General features: G+C 41.1%; 1 protein-coding gene across 3 annotated transcripts in view; it reads right to left on the bottom strand.

Annotated features, from left to right (window-relative positions):
- The window catches only part of ACBD5 (acyl-CoA binding domain containing 5), a 67410-nt gene extending 64401 nt beyond the window's left edge, over positions 1-3009 (bottom strand). For 2 of the 3 annotated variants that reach the window (XM_067562401.1, XM_067562400.1), the window contains exons 1-3: positions 2937-3009; positions 2131-2297; positions 248-368 (exon numbers count right to left, since the gene is read on the bottom strand). In XM_067562401.1, coding sequence (XP_067418502.1) covers positions 248-368; positions 2131-2206 — 197 coding nt within the window. In that variant the 5' untranslated portion in view covers positions 2207-2297; positions 2937-3009. Of the gene's footprint in view, positions 1-247; positions 369-2130; positions 2298-2936 lie in introns of those variants that run through there. The other variant, XM_067562402.1, reaches the window with a different exon arrangement.
- Positions 3010-24046: the final 21037 nt, after the last annotated feature.

Below are 24046 nucleotides of genomic sequence, written 5' to 3'. Positions count from 1 at the left end.
AGGGAATGTTCTCTCCTCTAACTCTGAGAAATCACACAATTTAAATTTAAAGGCTGGAATACAAGGAAAAAACATCCACAATATACATACCCATTTCATTGTCAAAGAAAGGGACTTTTTGCGAAACAAACAAAACAAACACATACACGCACTACGGTTTTGTTCACTGAAGTCTTTAGAAAGAGAGAAGATGCTCTTAGACCAAGTTTCAGTACAAATAACCAAACAATCTCTCATACACAATTACCATTTATATCTACCAATAGGATCCCAAAATCCAGGTCTTGGACTGTTACAGGGTCCTTGGGTTGCTTGCTTATAAAAGCTATAGAACTTGAGCATCATTTCATTCGTTGGCTGGAATGAACCTAGTGAAAACATATTTTAAAATCAGTGGAAATGGACATTAAAGACATTTAGTCTCTTTTACACATAATTAATATCTCTGTGGGAAATTAACCTGCACTTTTTATAACTCATAGGATGATAAAGGGTCTGATCCTCAAAGGTGCAATTACTTCTGAAGTCAATTGAGGTGGTGGGGGTTAATACCTTTCTGGATTAGGCGCAGAATGAATATTTACTGATTGAGGAAAAATTTCAGACCTTTCAGACCTAATTTAAAGCGATGCACGGTCAACGACTTTGGACTTTAAGCTCCACGTTCAGACAGAGGGTCTACGAAACAAATCACCCTGACCGCTTTAAAGGGACAGAGTCAACTTCCCCACATTATCTGGATTTTGAAAAGCTATTTTTACTTATAGCATATAACCTAATATATTACAATTAATAATATCATATTTTGTAATATATTATAGGCTATAAGTAAATTAACATATATTACTTAGTCCTGCCATGAGTGCAGAGAACTGGACTAGATGACCTCTCAAGGTCCCTTCCAGCTCTATGATTCTAACATAACAATTGAAAGATTTGAGATCAAAATGTTTCACTATTTCTTCAGTTTGTTTACTTTAGGCATTTGACAGAACTTCCTGTACAGTCACTGTTTTCTCAATAACAGAAAACACTTACACAGAAAGGAAAATGTGATTATTTGGCAGAGGGGATTCATGCTCAGACAATCCTCCAGAAACAATATTTAAGTTGAAATCTATTCAGTTTTATTAAAAAGCTGATAATGATCCTTTAATTTGTGCCTTCACAAAATCAATTTAGCTAAAACCAGTTTGGGATGAGTTTTTTGGCTTCTCTGTTAATATCAAATAAACACCGATTATCTTACAATAGCAACAAAGAAAAACTCTAGGGAAAAAAGTCTTGACCTCAATTTTTGCAATTCTTCAAACACATTTAATCACTTTGTTTACACTTCCAACTAACAAATTCACAATAATAGCTGTGAAGTCACATAAAATCCTATTAAGGATTTCAGAGGCAAGTACTTTCTCCTTCTTTTGCAAAGAGGATGGAATAGGAATGAGTGGGATATTAAAAGCTACATAGTTGACATCCACAAACCACCCCCTACGTGAATAAAATGCATGCTTAACATGCTCTAGACAAATAAATTTGTTCTGGGGCATCAAGAATGATTAAACATATTTTGAATTGGTTGGGCTAAAACCAAGTTTAAAAACGACCTGCTGGGCCCCTGCAAACCCTTAACGTACAGTATTTATTGAACCACTGATTGCTAATGACAAAATTGTATATGATGCCATGTCTTTTAAGTGGCTGAACACATAAGTTCTGAATAAGCTTTCGAGCCCAGAAAGCCAGCGTAAAGGCCAGCTCTGTCACCATGTGTAATGGTTGGTATCACTCAGACAGTCCCCTCATCATCTGTTAGCAACTCCCCAACCCTTCTGGGGACTCCCGTGCATTCCGCCTGCCTTCCAGGCACCCTCCTTTAGAGCTCTAAGAGGAGGTTTGTTGGGGAGTATATGGATGTCCTGGCAGAGCAGCAGTGAGGGGGATCCTTGTCCCGGCAGAGGAGGTAGTGCCAGGGAACAGCCAGTGATTGCTCTGAGAGGGAGAGTGGCAACGCTCCTGAGGGCAAAAGAGAGCGAGCGCCCTGGTCCGCAGGGCTCCGCTCCCCTGGCCGGCTGCAGCCCGGCAAGCAATGCACTGACACCAGGCTTCTAGCCCCCCGCCGCCACTTACCATTTTTGGGCAAGCTCTGAATCACCTTCACGGCCGCTTCAAACCTGGTCTCATGCAGCGAGCCGGTCTCCGCCATGCCCCCCTCTTCTCCTCAGCCACAGCAGGGCCCGAGATGTGTCCGCGGGGACCGCCCAGCAGCTTCCCCTGCCCGAGGCGCCTGCATCCAACTGACCCGAGACAGGATGGGGGTGGGGTTGGGCGACTGCTCCGCCTGCCCCGGCCCCGCCACCCCCGGCAGGCGCAGCCCGGCTCGCGAGAGACTGGGGCAAAGGGCATGAGGGCCCCCGCCCCAACCCCTCGGCCCCATCTCACCCCATTCATCCCACCGCCTTCCCCCCTCCCTAACCCAGCACGGCCCATCTCCCCCTCCTGCCGCCCGCCCCACCCCACAGATCCCCTCAATCTCTTCCACACACACACACACACCCAACCCCTCACACGCAGCCTTCGCTGTCTCCCTGCCCGTCCCAGCTGGCCCCTCGTCACCCCATCTCCTCCCAACACCCCTGCCCCGTAACACCGCCACAGCTTTCGACATCCCGCCGCCCCTCCCCGGGGCCTGCAGCATTGCACCGTCCTCCCCTCAGAGCTCGCTCGCTCACCCACCGCCCCGAAACGTGCCCGTGCCCGTGCCCCTCCCCCTGTGCCGTCCCGTCCCACCCCGCCCCAGGCACAAGCCGGCAGTTGCAAAGAGCAGCAATAAATGGTCGCCCGCCCCCGCGCAGCGGTTAGGAGCGAACATGGCACGGGCAGCTGGTCCTGCCCCCCCATCGCGCAGCTCCCGTCCTGGCTGACAAGGGGCCTACCTTTGCCCAGGGATCAGGCTCTCCCGTAATGTCTCCTAACAGCTGCTACCAGCTCACCCTTGTTCTGGCTTGCCTCTGTCCCGAGGCATTCTGGGAAATGTAGTCCACTCTGCTGCTCCACTTCCGGTCTGGGGCCCTTGCTGTGGATACTGCTACTAACCCGTCCCTGTCTCTGCGATATTGCTTCTTACGTATAGAAGCAGCTAGCGGTGTCGAGATGTTTAACCACTTAAAATGCTGTTTGGGAGAGGACTGGGACCTCCCTACCATCCAGGGAATTAACTGATAGTATCTTTCAGACTCTCTAGAGACTAATGATAGTATTAGTATAGACTATAGAGGGCACCTTCCGATCCCAAAGAATCACAGAGCCCTTCAAAAACACAGCCATCTCATATCTCAGCTACACGGAGGGATCATTTCACTGCCTGTACCATCAGTGAATGCTTAAAGTGTGCAGCAGCACTTGTACACGCACCCTAGTTTAGAACAAGTAGTGGATTTATTTACTATATTATTTTTATCTATGGATCTATAATACTGTAATTTCAATTATTTCTTCAAACCTATTCTGAACAATGACGATTTAAATCAAAAATCCAAACATGGAGCATCTGAAATGCTGATCATGTCAAATGTCACAAGCATTAAGATTACATGGGCTGAGAAAACAATTTTCTCCCATGCCTTTTATCTTCCCTAGACTTCCTCCTTTGCTTTCCTTCTTACTTTCTGTTTCTTTATTTTCTTCTTTGGGTGCCCAATCTTTGCCCGGTTTATAGAGTTATGAACACACACACTTAGGTTGCCAACTTTCTAATTGCTGAAAACAGAACGCCCCTGCTCCACCTCTTCCCCTAAGGCCCAGAACCCACTCATTCCTCTCCCCCCTCCCTCTCCATTGCTCACTCTCCCCCTGGACTCACCTGCCCCCTGCAGAGCCAAGGTGGGAGGATCTGATAAGAAGCCTGTCTGCCCAGTTGGGGTACGGTGGGATCAGTCCCCAGAGCAAGGGGCCGAGGCAGGGAAGGGTCAATCCATGTAGCGATGGGTCAGGGTGGGCAATTGGGGCACAGCTGTAGAATGAGGTTGGGAGAGGGGCAGAATTGATTGGCGTATATGGGGTAGAACTGATTGCTGGGAAGATGTGGGGGAAAAAGCTCTTGCAGTGGGGGCCAAAATCACCTCAATACATTTGGGAGTGCTGGAAATCTAATTATCTCTCTCACACACTCTGGCAGTGGGCAGGGAAGTACGGAAATCAAAAGACAGGCCAAAAAACCCATAGTATAATCTTAAAATATCCTAAACCACCATGATTTTGGGCCAATTTCATGATTTTTGGGGTGTCTGACTCATGGTTTTTTAACTTTTGGGGTTGACAATACTGCTTATTCCCCTTCCCACATGTACACTGGTATAACTATGTCCATACTAAGGGTATTGTACTGCTTTAACTGTATTGGTATAGTGAAAGCGGTACAACTGTTGTGTGCTGACAATTCCTAACAGATGGCTTGAACACAGATAACAACAACAAACAGTTAATTAAATTAAACCCAGTTCCAGGACTTTTCAGAGTTATGGTGATACTGAAACAATTAGTAGCATTTGTAAAAATAAGAAAATTATTGGAAATAAAGCAAATATTGTAATTAATATAATATTATTTTATGTCTGGGAATAATATAATTAGAGACTTGTGTGCTCAGTATCTCTTGGGCTCAAATTCTAATGCCCGATCCAGCAAACATGTATGTATTATGAGCAGTAAAGCTTTTCAGGATCCAAGTCTAAAGTAGCATAACTAATTACTAGAATTTTCCTTTCAAATTGCATAATTGAGTTCATAATCCATACAAACAGAAGAAATTAGTAAATCCAAACAGCAACTGAAATGCCATCATAAATCCACAAACATCTTCTAGATCTGAAATGTTGGTTCTCTCATTCTGTTACAAATGGATAGAAAATGTTTTATTGAACCTGCTTCTGAAACTGCAGAAGGTAAGAAGGAAATTCAGAGAATTATCAGTGATGTTTAAATAATTCTTCCATCTGGAGTTAACAGAGAACAGGCAATTCAGTTGACTTGGATTGTTAACTTTAAGTTTTTATAATGCAGGCGTACTTAATGCATTTCTGAAAAAGAAAAATAATGTAAGCAAATAGATGGGTAAGCTTGGAAGAATTACATTTTTATCAGTAAATGTTGGAAAATGTTGATTTCACAGTGCATACACAACTAATGAAAAATATTTCTATTGATAATAACAATTTACAGATAACCAAAGTAAGAAAAATGTGGATTGAAAACCTATTAAAGTTTGAATTAAGGATATTGTATATTTGTTTTGTATTGTAACTTTGTATATTTTGACATGTGATGTTGACAATTTGTGTTTTAATGGGTATAAAACTTTAACTTTTGAATCTCAGCATATACTGCCTTTAAATGATTGTCTGCACTCCTCCTTGTCTGACCTCTCCCAATTTCCCAGAGCTGTAAAAATTTAAATTGATAAAAAAAAAATGCTTTAGAATAATTAAACATTGATATCAGCCATTGAAATTATGAAAAAATTGAAAGTGAATTCTGCCAAGCCTATGGCCAGGTTACAAAGCTATACCCATTTGGAGATGGTGTTTGTGTGTGTGTGTTATGATTGGAGTGTATGTGGCATGTGCATTTGTATGAGTTGAAGTGGTAGGCTTGTGCATGCAGTGTATCTGTGAGGAGTATGTGATTTATGTACAATGTTTGTGAAGAGTATGAGTATGTGCACATCAGTTGTTATGTGTATGTGTGGAGTCTGTGGAGCGGGTACAGCTCTGTGGTATGTGCATTGACAATTTGGCTTGATGTCTGTGGCATGTGTGTTTGAGTGAGGAATATAGATAAATTCATGGAGGATAGGTCCATCAATGGCTATTAGTCAGGGATTGCTGTTTGCCAGCGGCTGGGAATGGCCAACGGGATGGATCACTTGACGATTACCTGTTCTATTCATTCCCTTTGAAGCAACTGGCATTGGGCACTGCCAGAAGACAGGATACTGGGCTAGATGGACCATTTATCTGACCCAAAATGGCTGTTCTTATGTTCTTAATTCCCAGACAGCATCTAAGTGTTAAGGAACTCTGTGTGCTTATTGGACAAGCTGGGCAGAGATTTCATATTCACACCCTCCTGCAGGAAGAAAGTTGCTGATCCTGGGAACTGGGGGACAAAGGGAGGGAGTGAGACAGACCCAGTGAGGAAGGGGATAGAAGGAAGGAGTGAGACAGACCCTGGGATGGGAGGGGAAATGAAGGGATTAATCCAAGGGCTGGGAAACTTGGCTGTAAAGAGGGAGGTCCCGCCACACCACTGCTGAGCCTGTGGCAGCAATTCAGGCTGGTGCCTGCTGCTAAGGACAGGGGAGTGGATCTCCTGAGGGGCGGCAGGGTTCCTGGCCTGCATGGTCCCCCAGAGTGGAGGGCAGGGCTGAGCTGGGGAACAGCACTAGCGGCAGTGGGGCTCCATTTGGGGAGCGGGCTGAGCGGGGCAGGCTCTGCGTCTGGTCTACCTCATGCCAGCTGCTGTGACCTGTTTGCGCGGGGGCAGTAAGAGATTGCTCCTGCTTCAGCGGCTGAGCGGCTTTATGCCTCCTGTGGGTCAGGCATCTGCAACTCCAGCTGTTACAACTGCTAAAAAGCAGCTGGGTGGAGAAAGGCAGAGCTCGGCCTTCTCCTCTGCCCCAGCTGCTGCAGAGGCTGGGCGCTCAGTGACCACCTCCAGCTGCAGTCACTATGCCCCGGAGATGGACAGAGGCTATCTTCCTCCAACCCCGCTTGCCTCATCATCCTCTCCTCCCTGCTCCACAACCTCAAGGCATGGGTAAATTGGCTTTTAAAGTCTCACCTAAGAAGTTAGTAGGAAGTGGGAGGTTGGGGTTTTTGTGGCAGAGGCCGGTTACTTCATGTAACAGGACTTTTGGACATTGCCATGTTCCCTTAACTGGACACCTGGAAACCCTACACACACACATACAATTTCAAGTGGTACCTCATTCCATCCAGTACCTGAACTTCTTACCCATACCTTGGTTGCCTTAAATGTATCCCCCAGCTGCACGCACAAGCTGTTTAATTGATTTCCTTCTCACACCCATTCTCTCAAACAGTCTCATTTACACACACACACATTCATTGGTTCACTCATTAGCTTTATGCACATTTACGTACATGTAGCTTTAGAAGTATTAAAGGGATACTGTTAAGTTAAAATTCTTATGGTCAAGATTTTCAAAAACAGGAGCCTAAAATTAGACTTCCAAATTCATATCTAGATAAGTAAATAAACTAAATGAGGTACCACTAGATGACCACTTACAGTTAAGTACATAACTAAATTACCAAAGTGTTGAGCTGCAGCACTTCAGAAAATCAGGCCAAAAATATACCAAAATATGTTGCTTTGTGATAAGAAAAATAATTTACCAACAGAGTTGTAGGATCAGTTTACAGCCTTTTTGACCAGACTTCAGTATTAAAAACCTAGAACTCCAATTAGTTCAATTTCCTATTGCAAAAACAAATTAACAAATAAACAAAAAACAACATACCCAAACCAACTATTGGAAGATAGTTGTCCGCTCACAGTATATGCCCTCTGGTGGGAAAGAAAAAACTCCACAGAGAGGGAATTAAAATAGATCAGCCTTTCTCTGCTGAGCTAGTACATTCCATTGGATCAACAGCCTGCTAGACAGGTTAGGGCTTTGCTGGACAGAAGCTTATACTTTCAGAGCTACTCAGATAGGTCTGTTGATATTGGATAAATGAAAGTAAGTGTTGTGAATACCAACACCAGTGCCAAGCCACGTGATACTAGTGGATGTGTCTGAATTTATTATTTTGAGTGTGGTATTGTTAAATCTCTTGTAAACTTTACACTAAGAACTATACTCTTCATTGCAAATACAGTTAAGAATGACAGAAGCCCAGACAAAGGGAAACTGTTTATGTACATGTTAGTGGAACTCTGCTTAGGAAGAGGTTACATGGACTCTCTCCACAAAGAGAGTTATTCAAAAAAAATATTTGTGTCTGTTGTGACCCAGACTGATGTGAAAATTCTATTAATCTGGAAAATCTAAAATGACTTCTGCCATTTAATCGATTTTGGGGAAATGCTGTCCCATACTATTGACATGAATACTACTCCCAGAATTTTGCTGGAGGTAAGTAAAAGTGATATTAATAATAGCCTGGTTATTGGTAGCATGCTAGGACAGACACAGCAGTCTTTGCTTTGAAGAGATGTTACTGAGAAATCTGACAATTCAGAATGGGGCCCTGAAAATGAGATAACTAAAGGTAACTAGTAACACCATACCTATAGACAAGGATGAACCAGTAAATTGTTAGAAACCATGAAAGGCATTAATTCAGCACTGATGATATAAGTGCAATGTGTATGTGTGAAATGATGCTAATAATTAATAGTTTACTTTTAAACATTAACATGTAAAGTTAATGAACAAAACATTGCCACTGGTTTGCACTATATTACTTTCATAGTACCCTTTGCACACAACTAATATAGTATCACCAGCACTTACTGCTTCTCCAGTCTACCTATGCCAAACTTTATTCTGAAGGAAGCACACAGTGGATGAGAGAGTATTTTGTGCTTCATGAAACTGACAAGAAGGGTGTCACATGTGACTGTTTTCCTGTGAGATTGGCATATGTTCCTTAGTAATTGGACTGAAAGTACCAACTCATTTCACAGTTAAGTATCTGATAATTATTTTCAGTCATTATTAACCTGGGCTGTTTTGCCTGGGATTGGGCTCTCTGGTACCCTAGGGTTAAAGGAGCTGTATCCAATTTCAAATCCCCTTTGAGCCATCCAATTCAGATATTCCCTGTCTTTAGACAATCAGTGTTATTGTTTTTGTTTTAGTATATTAAAAGGTAGATCCAGTAACAAAATGTAATGTTAGATCTATTTCACATAATACTCTTTGAAAAGCAAACATTTTGAAACTTAATTTTGTACAAGCGTAATTATACCCGCAAAGTAGTTTATCAGCATTTGACTTTGTACTGAACCCTATAATGCTTCTGGGGGTAAAACTCATTTTTACAGCCTTGTAGTGCTATAGTGGATATTGTATTTTGATCCTGACATATTTTCTACAAGATGAAAGCTTACAATTCAGTAGTTTTATGAGATTTTTAATAAAGTTAAATTTCTTTACTGCCTAAAGATATTATTTTTCTAGAGCCAACATATACTTATACAGGAATTACTCAGCTTTTCACATATTTCTAGAAAGAATGTAAAAAATCCGCATCCCCTTACAAAACTATGAATCAAACTTCAGAAACTGTATAATTTCTTTTTGGAGCTGCATAACAGGCCTGGACAAATATTACCATATCTCATTTTGATCAGATAACAGGAATGGACTGCTCATAATGCAATTTATTCTTTTCTCTTTAGTATAAGCTCCAATATTTCAAGGTCAAATTCTGCTGTCAGTTATGCTGGTCACCATATCTGGAGTAAATGTGGATGTGGCGTTTCCCTGTCCAATCTGGACTGGTGCATTGCTGTGTCATGCCAGTCCCTCACTCTTGGAGCCCGTCTTGCACTTGCTGTGCTGTGTGTACCCCCACTCCTAGGTAAGCCCACGCACAGCCTACAGCAAACAAGCTGATCCTAACTCAGTGAGTGAGTGCCTCTAGCCAGCCATTCATGGGATTATGCAATGGTGTGACCCCAGCTAACACCCCTAGTCCCAGATGCAACCCTAAGAACTGCCATCTTACAATGTTCAGTGCTACCCACTGCACACTGCAAGCTCATTGGTTCATCAATTTATCAACTAAATTGATATGCACCTGCCTTGTTACTTCAAATGGAGTCTCTACACACCTTAAACCACATGCACTGCTTTAGATAAAACAAACAAATTTATTAAGTACAGAAGGATTTAAAGTGATTATAAGTCAAGGGAAAGCAGATTTGATCAAAAGTAAATCTAAGGCAAATCACATTCTAAACTAATCTTAATACTTTCAGCAAACTTACAGTCTTAGATGAGTCTCACCACAGGCTGGCTAGTCCGCTTACAGCTAGGATCTCCTTTGGGTCTGCATTTCAATTGCTTGGTGGTGTTTGTAGATAGAGGTAGAAGAGAGAGAGCGAGCAGCAAAATGTCTCCCTTTTTCAACATGTTCCTCACCCCCTCCATTCAGGGTCAGGTGACAAACAATGTCTGTGTATGGCTTCCTCGATGCCCTGAATCACTGGGTCCTTTGTGGATTCGGTTGTTGACGTCTGGGCCAGTCCTAGATCTGTCTCAAGCCATAAGACACATATTTGGGAATATTACATACCAAAGCCTCATAACTATACACATGACATTGCAACAGACATATTACTATAACAATAATGTTCAGTATGCCATGAGCATTTAAAAAAACATCTGACACAATACAGTTGCATTAAACAATACACAACTACACTATAAGGGTGAACATGAATGATACACAATCACACTGGAATAACCCATTGAATTCAGAGGATTCCCAGTATTCTGGATTTACACCAATGTAACGTAGTAGAATTACAGTAGTAAAACCCTAGAAGTCTAGCTCATATGGGGTTAATTTTATGTTAGTATTGATGTTTACAATTCCCATCTTCATGTACCACTGCTACTAAAGTGTCAAAAAGCTGATATTTCATGTAATTTTGCCTCTTGGGAATAGCAAAATGCTGTAACTGAATGTATTTGTGTGCTTATACAATGGCATATTTATAGCCTCAGGAATCTTGTAATACTACTTGCAGTAATGACTTGAAAAAAATCAAACTAGTATTCTTATTTTTAGGCTTGCTTCTTTGAAATGCCAGCAAAGGATGGTTATTGTTCTTTCAAGCCGATCTTATAAATGACACCGTGGAAATGTTTTCATAACACATGCTTGCCAAAATGCAATACCTGAAGTTTAACTGGCAGAGCTGGCTGAACTCAAGAGATTCCTGGCCTATATTTATCATTCTGCATACTTATTCAGGCATAAAATGTACTACTGCATTTTTTTTTTGTCAGTGAGTTTCAACAACCTAATATATCAGATTGGGGGTGACTTATTGGAAGGAGTGCTCCTAGGAACAAGCTCTCAGAAGGATTTAAGACTCAGCTTAATTAAGCATCTGAGCTCATCACCATCACCATCTATTCCCTATGGTCACCAGAAGTGGTCTATCTCTGACACTGTGTGAGCTCTGGTAAAACGTCAGACTCCCTCAGAACTGGTTGCCAGCTAAGCCACTGTTGTCAGCTTTCTACCATGGCCTTTCCACTTGTATATGTGTGAGGTCCACGCTGGCCTTTAATCAGGAAAGTTTATCTGGGACTCTTTGTTGGGAGGAGAATGATGACATTTTGGAATTGTTTCTGTTCCTATTCCTAGATCATTTTTGTTTATTTCCGACACAGGAATAGTCTCTTTTGGAGTGAAGTTTGCAGAATCAACCATTCTCTTTTGACCTTATTTCATTCTAATGTGGGAGACTAATAAAATGTATTTCCATGAGAGAAAGTCACTTAAAACATCTCAGTAACAGAAACTCCTAGTTTGTTTTTTAAAGTCAGGAATGATTTGTAGAGGAGATAAATGTCTGGCTGGATAGAAAGATAGAAAGTTAAGCATGCACTTTTGCTTTTTCTTTCCCTTGGCATTGAAATACTCTATTTATTAGGGAATATATTAAAAAAGAAAAAGAAAACTTGATATTTATTTTATGGCTCTTAATAGGAAGTTTAAGGTTAATGAGGAAAAGTTGGCTTCCCTTGTTTCCAAGAGTAAAAATTGAAGAATCCATTGAACTATCTTTTCAAAGTAATGTACTACTAGTTACTAAAGATCAAGAAATAAAGATAACTGAGCTGTAAAGGTGACAGTGGTCTTTGGATTCTTAATGAAAGACAATCCTTCATTCCAAATATAGATAGAAATAATAGGGTCAAGTTCACTCCATTGCATATGTGCCCACAAATGGGCTAACACAAGACTTAAACCCCAAGGTAAGTCCTTAAGTGGCATGTAGAGCTCTGCTCTCAGGTGGCTTTTAAGTCAACAGCTAAATCTATAAATGTTTTGGATAAAATACAGTGAGAAGATCCAGTTAACAGTTTCCTGGAGTCAATGTCTGATCTGCTAATTTGGATGGAAAAAGGATTCTGAAAACTAGACCCAACTATATAGTTGGGGCTTGTCTTGGGAAGAAGATGTAAGAACCATCCCTGATCCCGATCTATGACAAGGAGTATGTGCCCAAGCATGGAGAAAGTTGACACACTCTTTCTATGGCCTTCTCTACGCTGAGAACTGTAGGGAATTCACCAACTGTCATTCTAGTGGTGGTGCAGCTTTATCAGTATGAACAACAGTGGGAGTGCAGGTATAAACCAGCTTCCTGCATTGCCTATGTCCCCAATCATCTAGACTTGCTCAGAAGTTTAGGCAACAATGGTAAAAACACTAGTGGCTGGCTTACAATAGCAAGCAGTAGTGAAGCTGAAGTGGTACTAGAACCTTTAGCAAACATCTCAGTGTTATCTCCCTGGTCTTTCACCTGATAGTTTGTCTGACTCTTCAGTCCAATGATCTCATAGTTCTCATAACTGTCTTTCATGGTTTATTTCCACTAAGAAACACCACAGTTTCACTTCAGTAAGTTGTCCCAGGTTTTTTAAAGACAATATATTTAACTTAATAAAGCTGTCCTCTCCTTTACCCCTCCTTTACTCTAGGCTTGAAGTTATCTACACTTAAAACTCTACATTGGCACCATTGTGGCACTTTAGTGTAGACACTGACTATGCAAATGGGAAGGATTCTCCTATCACCAGGCCCACCGACAGGGGAAGAGGGGACAAAGCGGGCAATTGCCCAGGGGCCCATTTATTTTAAAAGGGGCTTGGGCCATTCGTGGTGGGGTGAAAGCTTTCCCTCGGGGAGGCTAGCTCCCTGTCCCGCCTCTTCCACCCATAGCCCTCACCCACAGTCCATCCCCGCTCCGCCTCTGGTCCTGCCCCCACCCCACTTGGCCCACTTGCTGCTGCATCCCTCCCCACCAGCCCACCTTCCTCCTCCTTTCTTCCATATCCCCTTTTCCCTGCTTGGCATCCCTACAGATGCGTCTCTCCTCCCTACTCAGCCCACCCCCGCTGTCCCTCCTTTCCTCTCCTGCTCGCCCCCCCAACTGCTGCTCACTGTGTCTCTCCTTTCTCCCTCCCTGTTCAGGCCCTCCCCCCCCCCAGCTGTCAGTCGCTGCCTGGGGGAAGGAAGAGTGTGGAAGAAAGGAAGGAGACCAAGCGATGGGGGGAGGGATGTGGCAGCAAGCAGGCTGAGTGGGGGAGGGATGGGGTCAGGGGTGGAGCAGGGGCAGGGCTTGTGTGAACTGTGGGCAGGGGCCCACGTGGAAAAGGCAGGGTGGGACTGTTCTACCCTGGGGCACAGATTTCCTGTCAGTAGGCCTGCCCATCACTGTAGGTAATCCACCTCTCTTAGAGGCAGTAGTTAGGTCAAAGGAAGAATTCTTCTGTTGACAATGTGCTGTCTACACTGGGGTTAGGTTGGCTTACATACATCTCTTGGGGTGTGGATTTTTTCCACCCCTAAGAGACGTAGCTATGCCAATATAACTTTTCAGTGTAGACCAGCCTAAGATCTTTTTTTATTAAATAGGCTCTGCAGTGTACTTTAAACAAGGTGTTGACTGTAGCAGAGTGAATGTGCTTCAAAATGGCAGTTTTATGATCCTTGATATTGAAAGTACAGCAAATTGCCCCATAAATTACGTGAACCCTCATTCCTGGTAAAAGGAGTCGTGAGTGTGCAAGAAACACAGAATCATTCCCAAAGTAAATGAGTCCTGATTGTTGTAGTCTGTTGCACAGAGGTAAGAAAATAATTGCCTCAAGAAAACATGTTTTTTAAAATATTTGTTATGAACATCAAACTGAAGTTTATTTTCACCCTCGAAAGAACACTCTTGGCCACTCTTACTCATTTCCAGTTGGTTCATCCTTACTTCCTACACGCTTTTTCGCTTCTAGGATGGCTTGGATTACGTGATCCCACCCTATTTGGAGTTGTTTGTTAACACATTGGCACTCTTTAAAATACATATCCTGCATGCAATAAATGTCTTCATTTATCAGATTAGCTCATGGATCAGACATTATCCAAAGAAGTAGGAATGGAGTTAGGACAGGGGCATCAAATTCATTATGTGGTGAGGGTCAAACTACCCTTTCACTCAGATTCTGGGGGCCGGGAATAAAAAGCTCACTGGTAAGAGGGTAATTTTGCAGTCTGCTCTGACAGAATGTGCTGCTTTGGCTAGCAAAGTCAAATATGGATTTTAAAGGACAGTTTTGTGAAGTAAATACATTTTTTAAACCTCCCTTCCTCTATCCATTAACTCTCTGTGCAGTCCTGTCCCCACCCTTTGTGTGAATTTCCCCTTTTTCAAAGGTTGCCTGGGCAACGTTAATTCTGGCATTTCCTCATTTTTGAGTCCTTGACTTTGCAACCTTAACATTCTTTTAACATAGGTTTTTGTATGTAATACATTTATAAATAAGTGGCACTTAGAAGCCAAAGTGATTGATGTCTCATAAATACCTGAAGTGGGTAGTTATAATCTCCCTCAATTGTCTCATTCTAATTCTGACGAGTCAATGTTTATGTAACATGGCCCAACTTGACCAAAAGATTTGCATTTTAGGATAAAGTAGATTCCATTCCTTTTTCTTTTACAGGCATGATGTTCTGAAACAGTTGAGTACAAAATATTTTTAATCTGCATGAGTAACGTGAATTAAGTCATCCTTGGATTAACTACAAATTAATAATATACTTAAATATTAAAATAGTAACTTTTAAATGTCACAGATGAGGGGGAAATGCAATCTATTTTTGGGACCCAAAGTCCTCCAGGGAGTGTTACAAATCCGCACAATTTCTTTGAGACCTGGATTTAGCATTTTGATCGCTGATTTAGCTGAAAGATGCATAAAAACTCATGTAGTTAGAACTCTTCCTACTTGCTGCCAGAGAAGGCTGAAGGGACATAAGCTATTTTAGATTTATGATCACAAATGGAGTAGAAATGTGGAGCTGAAAATCCTCACTTTTTGAAGCTTTGACAGAGTAAGGGTTGCCTGCATGGGAAAGTTATATGATATAAACTAAAAATATTAATTTAAAATTATATGGAATACAAATATAACCCCACATGTGGAATGATTCTAATCAGAATACCTTTTTCAAACTGAAAAAAGCTCATGTCTCTTGGGAAGGGCTTCAAGCTAAACTAAAAAAAACCACTTTTATTGGAATAAGTGTCCACATGGATAAGGATTTATATCGGTTTAACTACACCAGTATAGTAAAATTCAGTATAGTATTATACAGTATACAGTATAGTAAAATAGCAGTAAAATTATACAGTATAGTAAAATACCAGTATTATACAGTAGTATACAGTATAGTAAAATAGCAGTAAAATTCTCTTGTGTAGAAAAGCCCTAAGAATGGATCAAAAGTGAATCACTGAGGTTCCTGTTAACTCCCAAATGAGCACATCACTGTTATTTTTGGACATTTGTAAATAAATATATTCCTTATTGGTTTTACTAAATCATTTTATAATCTAAAATTTGTAGGCAAATACATGCAAATATATATGCCAATATGACCCTCATTATATTAGGCTGCGGAATAATCTGCCAGTGGGAATATTGGAAACTCAAGGTCTTTATTATTAGGAACATCTAAAACTATAATAGGTAAAATTCTAGAAACTGAACTTTGGCGAGCAATCCTGCATTGTTAGGGAGCCTGACTAGACAACCAACTAACTGGTATTTTCTAGTGCAAAGTTCTATGGCTACATATATAGGTTATTACCACAGTCATCTACTAACCTTTACAAACGTGCATCATAACATCCTGGTCCAAAAAGCACAGGCCTCTGGCCAGAGTGCTGAAGGAACAGTTCAAATAGTTAAGTCAATAAATGAATTGTTAACCACTTGAGTAGTTCAGAGGTATTCCATTGCCTCATGGGAGAGCATTCACAAATGCATTGCTATTTCAAGCTGCCAGGTGGCTTTCAGCTGTAACTGCGGCAGAATGAATTATACTGTAGTGCATGGGTAGTCAATTATTTTTTGTAAAGGTCGAAATTTCTTGGTCAAGGTATAGTCAAGGTCCAGACTCCAGAGAAAATATTTAAAAAATAATGATAATAAGTAAATAAAATTTTGGGGTTCATTCAAAAGCATCTGTCAGTTCAGATAAGGCCCACAGTCTGCCTGTTGACTACCCCAGTTGCAGTTTGTTGCAGTTTGCTGTCATATGCCTCTCTCCCCATCCTTCCCTCTCTTTTCATGATCCCTGAGGCAGAAATCCTATCATGTTACAAGGGAGATAATGTGTCATTGCTGCGCATAACACGAAGAGTTAATCAAACTGATGCACTACAATGGATGGATGGAATGATGGATGAAATATTTAAGATAAGTGTTGTATATTAACCTCACTATTCCTTTGCTAATACAGGGCAAGCAAACATATGGATAGTGAACTCTTACAAGACAAGAAATCTTTATTCAGCTTGAGGCAGATATATGACATGGAAAATTTCGGCCCACAGAGTTAGTTTGCCAAAGATATTAACAACTGAAAACAGGGTCTTATAATGGGAAGTATCAGGCAACCTTCACTATATGCAGTGCTACCAGCTCCACCTATAATATAGTGACCTCTATAGTATATCTACTGTACAAACGTCATCCTAATTTTATTCCATGAATCAGTCATGATTGTGGTTTTCCTAATAAATATATAAGATATGGCCAAATATTTTCTTTCTTTATGAACAAAGATTTATTGAATTACTCATAGCAACGAGTATGATCAGATGCTACAATGATGGGTGTGATATTAAGCCTAAAAAGGCTCCAGCTATATAAACAAAAGGGATTTTCAGGAGTGTGAAAGTGTCAGTCTCTTCAGGTAGACAATGCAGACAATTCCATTATTTTACTAAAACAAATGGTAGGTATATTCTATTTTCTTTTGCCATTTTGAGAAAAAGACAAGGTAGAGCTATAACTACTTCCACATGTGTAATAATTATTTTAAATTAATGTTACAAGGATCTTTCTGACATAGAATAGTTTTGCATTTCATTGGATGCCAATGCTTGTTTAAAAAAAAATCCATTCCTCAACTAACTTGCAAACAGAAAAGGAAACACATTAGCCACAAAAATATACTGTATGAGCTTGATGGTTATGATCAAATAAATCCAAACACTCACGGCTAAAGCTGCCATCCAGTAGCTGAACCTAACAGGAGGCCTCCATCACTAATTTGTGCATGCACCATTGATTGTGCCTACGTATCACAGTGGAGGTCCTCATTTGCATTAACTGCCCTTACAACCAAGATATTTTCCCGACGGGGTGTATTCTCCTCTCAGTGCAGGTAACTATCATTAATGTTAATTAAGGGATAATCTATATTACATTTTGCTACAGGAAGCAATAACTGGTTGCTGACCTTGATTAATATCTGAATCAAAGCTGAGAGATGTAATCAGTCTCAGACACAAAAGATTATTTCTGTTTTATAACAAAAAGTAACATGAAATATTAAAATAATCATAAAAATAATCTTTCTTCTGAATAGCAAATTTTCTGCCTTTGAATTTTGTTGGATTGTAACAAATTACATGAATTTTTTTTTAAAAATGTTCCTAGTGGCAAATACCCCCAGTCTCTCAATCAGGGCTTTGTACCCAAATCATTTGTAGATTTTTCAGTTTGAACCTGGGATTGGACAGTGTCAGTAAGGGTGTCAATGGTATTTGAGAGTGGATGATCTATTCTTCTGAACTGTCTGGTTGAAATTCTTTTCTGGTATAATAGGAGTGATCCAGATCCACAAATGAGAGGAGACTATGCACCTGATCCCATACCTGTTGGCTTCAATGGCAGTTGAGGACACTCTATGGCTTACAACATTGAACCTCATAGGCTCATGCCTGTTCCAATTGCAGTCAATTGGAGCTTTCAGTAGGAGTAGGCTCAGGCCCAATAGCCCTAATGCATTTTTGATTAATTAAAAAATATTAGTGTGAAATATTACACTGATTTAGTCTATCATCTCAACATTGTGCCAAGAATTATTATTTAACACTGCAGAATTACTGTTGAATATGTACCTTTTACTGGGAAATAAACCACACTACTTTTGCAGCAATGTGATGTTATCATTTAATTATTTTTTCTTTTCTGCTTTATGATGAAAAGCTGAAATACAATGTACTATATATTTAAACACAAAAGTGGCACATCCGTTACACAGTATAGAATTATAGGTGCTTTAAGATTATGTTATAAAATTCTGGGCTGTAAATAAGTAAGTAAATAAATAAATAAACAACCCAACAATCTTTTAAGGCGAAAAAATATAAAAAGTGATGTGCTGTTCAAGCTTACATTTTCTCATATACAGTTCAAATATCTCCAGCTTTAACACATTCCTGAAAAATTGTACATTGTTTTAAAGAACTTTTGCAGATTGTCTCTTACTCCATGATCTATATAGATCAAGTTTCTGAAACACTGATAGTTGAAACACATATATTTAATGGGAAAGAAAAACCTGGAAAGCAGTCATGGAGAGAGAGAGCTGGGGTGAAGGTGGACTTGATCTGGCAATGTATATGGCAGGAAAGGTGGATGCATATGCATCACACCCTGGAATATGTTTTTTAATTAATTCTGAAAATTTCTGTGGTGCTGTACTAAACATGAAAGAACACAAAAGGAACTTATCATTAATTAGCCTGAATCTATAAGTGTGCTTCACAAAGTTGTCTACATTAGTCAGTGCCCGCCCCTTGCCAATCAGATTTATTCTCTTTGTATTAAAGCAGTGTTTCTCAAACTGGAGGTCCCGACCCAAAAAAAGGTTGCTAGATTACTGGAGGGAGGAGGATCCAAAGAGCAGCAGCTGTTGGCCGAGCATTCAGTTGCAGCACAGAAGTAAGGTTGGCATGGTAATGTCGGGAGGGTCATCACTTTTTGGAGGGGGGTCATCACAGCCTGAAATATTTTCAAAGGGGGTCCCAGCAAAAAAAGTTTGAGAACCCCTGTGTTACTGCTGCTACCTGTGAAAAATGTTAATAAGGATCACTCCTTGAAGGTAACCACTCTGCCTTAAGTGACTGCTTTGAAATATCCCAATGTTTCTATTACAGTATTGTTCAACATCAGTTCTGGCAATTTACCACTGTCATGTGAAACTGATCAGCTCACCATTTCACCGCACAAACTTTTTTCTCATCCTGATTAGAAGCCAAATAGGCAGAAGGAGCAGGCTACCTGCTTCCATATGTGGTTGACTCTGCAGAATCCTGACTCTTGAATTTTCTCATGACAAGCCATTTTCAAATGCTGCAGACTTCACTGATTTAACCCATTGGAGGACTTCTCAGCCTTTTAAAATGACATTATGCGGGGACATAGGAGGGGAATCTACCTTTTCACTGCAGACACCTGAGAGTGATAGGAGGAGAAAAACCAAGAGGAAGGATAAGTATGGAGGGAGGCGAGGCCAGGAGCTGGATGAGGTAGGAGTGGGAAAGGTTCTCAGTGGTAAGATGGAAAATGGAGGGGCAAAAGCCATTTGGGAAGAGAGTACCAAATGGTATAAAGCCCAGTTAGAAAAGATGAAAGGACAGGGGGAGGCAAGAACAGAAAGGAGAATAATGGGCCCGGGGAGCAGGAAATATAACAGAGTAAAAAATGGGAGAATTTGAGAGGACAGAGTAGGGGAAAGGGAATGGGAGGGACAGAATATGGGGGTATTGGAGAAGGGAGAAAATTGATGGTGATGAACATTTGTGGGGGAGTGAAAAAATGGGATAAAAGAAAATGGGAAGAAATGGGATAAAAAGAAGACTAGTGTGCAGGAAAGATGGAGAGAAGCAGGACAAGTGTGAAAAAAGGATTGAGACAGAAAGGGCAAATACTATAGGTGGGCAAATATATTAGGGAGAAAGATCAGGTCAGAATAAAATAGAACTGTTTATTTTTGTGCCTCTTATTTTGTGCATTCTCAAGCCAGCAATTTTATGTTTTATTATTTTTACGCTCTCCGGCAGCTCATGCTGCCTAGCAATGACTGGCTTGAGTGTGCTTGCTCTGCCATCACAAAGCACTCCTGCTGCCTAGCAACAAGCAATGTGAATAGCGGTGTTGTCCAGTGGACAGGGCACTGGATTCCAAGTCAGGCAGAGCTCGGAAAGAGTTGGCAAACAGTGGTATGATGTATGAGCACCTCTCTGAAGATACTCTTGTTCTCTAGAATCTGTTTTCATGAATTAAGTCTCTAGCTATTACGGTTGTGAAGACAACCTCAAAGATATGAATTGAGTGTAAACCAATGCAGGGAAGCCTGTGTGAATAAAGAGAGTGTGGAACATTAGTTCTAGGAGATATGAACTGCCCCATTCATCTCAGTGTGATGTTAATTCAGATGCTCAGTGATAACTGAAATATACAACATTGTTAACTATTTAATTCATTTTGTAAGGCCTTGTCCATACAGGAAAGATTTTTTGGTATAACCCAAGATCTGAATTTAAGCCAAGATAGCATTGCTGGTTTAATCTTGTGGGCAGACACTCTTATTCTTGTATGAGTACCACTTCTTTTTAATTTAAACTTTCCTTGTTTTGGAAGGGTTTTAAACTAACCCCCAAAATTCACTCTTATACCAGAATAAGTGTGTTAACATGGGGAGAAGGGGGGGACAAGTTATACCAGTGTAACTACACATGTATAACTGGTAAAGCTTTCCACTTTAGGCAAGGCCTAAGAAAGGAGACAGAAATCACAGATCTGGACAAATTACGGCAAGTAAAGTCTAATTTTGGTGCCACAAGTGGATGATGTTTGGACTAAAGCACCACTTATTTTTCCCCCAGTGAAAAATGAGCCAAGCCCTACGATGAGCCTATGGGTGTCTTCAGCCTCACTGAGGGGAAGCCAACATCAAGAAGCCAGATGGAGCTCAGAGAAATGCACCAACATGTTTTTAAACATCTACAAAACCTACTGTGAGCAGAATCTCATTTAGACAACTCACAAAGGTAGAATTTATTTTGTGGGCAAAGCATGAAGATACCACTAACTATTCCTTCCAATCTGACCCTGGAGTCAGAAGCAGCTCTGCTGCTTGGCTTGTTTTGTGATCTTGAGTGAGTCACTTGCCTCTGTTTTCCCTGTCTGTAAATGGGGCTAAAATAGTGTTATGGCAGATTGGGCCTTTCACTTCTGTCTTCCCTGAAGAAACTGTGCAGAGTGCAGACTCCAGTTGTTATGCATTCACAGCAGCCTTTCATTTTAAGTTCTCTCCACCACTACCACAACATTCCCCATACAACAGTCTATTTACAATATATACAGCACTTTTGGACCGTTCCTCTGGACCTGAGGGGAACAGAGGTCTCTCTTCCCTGAGGTGTTCATATGACTGAGCTCAACTAGCCCTCTGACTCTAGAACTTCCTTCCTGTGTCTCTTTATCAGACTTGGGCTAAGAGCTAATTGGCTCCTTATCCCACCAAGCTGGCCAGCCTATCTAATTACCTCTCTCAGCTTTCTCTGGGGAACTAAGTGGCATCTAAGTGACCAGAGGGTTGGCTTGCTCGTTAGCCTCTAGCACTCTATTACACAGGTGTAACCAGGTGGTCCTATAAACATATTTTTTTGATATGCAAGCAAGTTTTGATTCTTATATTCTTTGTGTGCAGATGGCTGACTGATACTTGTCTTCCAAAGCAAATCCTCTTTTCTTAACTTAGACATGTTAAGAGGACCTGTGGGGGACAAAGGAAACATTACAAGAACACTCTGAAAGTATATCTTAAGAAGGGAGGCATTGACCCCATGAATTGGGACGAGCTGGCTGGCAATAGACTGCAATGGCATCACATCATACATCAAGCCTCAGCTAGTTTTGAAGAGAATCACCTTGCTCCAGAGGCTGAGAAACGACAGAGGAAAAAGGAAGGTGTACGGCATTCCGGTCAGCAGTTCTGCTCTCTCCAAGCAACCATCTGTTACATATGTGGAAAAACTTGTAGAGCACGAACTGGACTCCTCAGCCATCTTAAGTCTCATCAATGACTTCCCCTGGCAGACATCATCTTCATGTCGAGGGATAGCCGATGACAATTCTTATAAAGACATACCGTGTCGTTGGTAGTGATGGGTTATGCAAGGTTTTTTGTGTGTAGAGGCAGCTTGGAGTGAGAAGGAACTGTGTGAGGCACTTTGCCTTGAGCTCAAATAAATTCCTGAGGCACAGGTTGCTCCCTCAGAACCAACTGGGCAGTGGTGTTGGGCTAGGATTCCTAGAAGCCGTGATTACCCTGCGTGCTGTTTTGACCATCTCATTTCAGGACTAGTGCATATGTGTAAATAAAGCAAGTTACACTCTAAATATATCTAGACCTCATAACACTGATTTCTCTGACATTTGGAAAACCAACTTGCAAGGCCCCCGATGTCTGCAACACTATGTCAGAACAGGACACTGACACCAGAAAAAGGAACAACTATATTGTTATGCTGAAAAGAGTTAATGGCTGCCATCAAGCAGTCTTTGATCTGTAGACAATCTCAGACTTTCTTTAAACACATGGATGTGGTAAGGACTTTTCTTTGAATGGAAGGAGTAATTAAGTGCCCCTTTGGTAGTGATAGTTGGAAACAACAGGAAGCCACCATCCAAAGCAACGGACTGCATGGCAAGGCCGATCAGCTGAGCTGTGTGGTCTGAGGGGTTTCCCTGGGATTAACATAAGAATGGCCATACTGGGTCTGACCAATGGTCCATCTAGCCCAGTATCCTGTCTTCTGACAGTGGCCAAGGCCAGGTGCTTCAGAGGGAACGAATAGAACAAGTAATTATCAAGTGATCCCTTCCGTCGGCCATTCCATGCCTCTGGCAAACAGCAATCCCTGCCTATGCTGGATAATAGTCATTGATGGATCTAACCTCCATTAACTTATCTAGTTCTTTTTTGAACCCCATCATAGTCTTGGCCTTCACATCCTCTGGCAAGGAGTTCTGCAAGTTGACTGCGTGTTATGTGAAGAAATATTTCCTTTTGTTCATTTTAAACCTGCTGCCTATTAATTTCATTTGGTGCCCCTAGTTCTTGTGTTATGAGAGGGAGTATACAATACTTCCTTATTTACTTTCTCTACACCAATCATGATTTTATAGACCTCTATCCAATATCTCCCTTTAATCGTCTCTTTTCCAAGCTGAAAAGTCCTAGTCTTCTTAATCTCTCCTCATATGGAGGCTTTTCTAAACCCGTAATAATTATCGTTGCCCTTTTCTGTACCTTTTCCACTTCCAGTATATCTTTTTTGAGATGGGGTGACCAGATCTGCACTCAGTATCCAAGATGTGGGTGTACCATAGATTTATAAAGAGGCAATATGATATTTTCTATTTTATTATCTGTCCCTTTCCTAATGATTCCCAACATTGTTAGCTTTTTAAATGCCATTGCACATTGAGTGGATGTTTTCAGAGAACTATCCACAATGACTCCAAGATCTCTTTCTTGAATGGTAACAGCTAATTAAACCCCATCATTTTATATGTATAGTTGGGATTATGTTTTCCAATGTGCATTACTTTGCATTTATCTACATTGAATTTCATCTGCCATTTTGTTGCCTACTCATCCAATTTTGTGAGGTCCCTTTGTAACTCTTCGCAGTCTGCTTTGCACTTATCTATCTTGAGTAGTTTTGTATCACCTGCAAATTTTGCCACCTTACTGTTCATGAATATGTTGAACAGTACTGGCCCCAGTGCAGACCTCTGTGGAGATAAGCCCGTTGAGTGTCTCTGGGTTAAGCTTAGAAGCAAGAACAATAAGGGTGATGTCGTGGTGGGTGTCTGTTATAGACCACCAGACCAGGAGGATGA

The sequence above is a fragment of the Emydura macquarii genome, unplaced genomic scaffold (assembly GCF_026122565.2).
Source record: "Emydura macquarii macquarii isolate MOO-44397 ecotype Brisbane River unplaced genomic scaffold, CSIRO-AGI_Emac_v2 contig_2422, whole genome shotgun sequence".
NCBI lineage: Eukaryota > Metazoa > Chordata > Testudines > Chelidae > Emydura > Emydura macquarii.
Note: the sequence above shows the minus strand (reverse complement) of the source record. Positions and strands in the feature narration are given on the sequence as shown.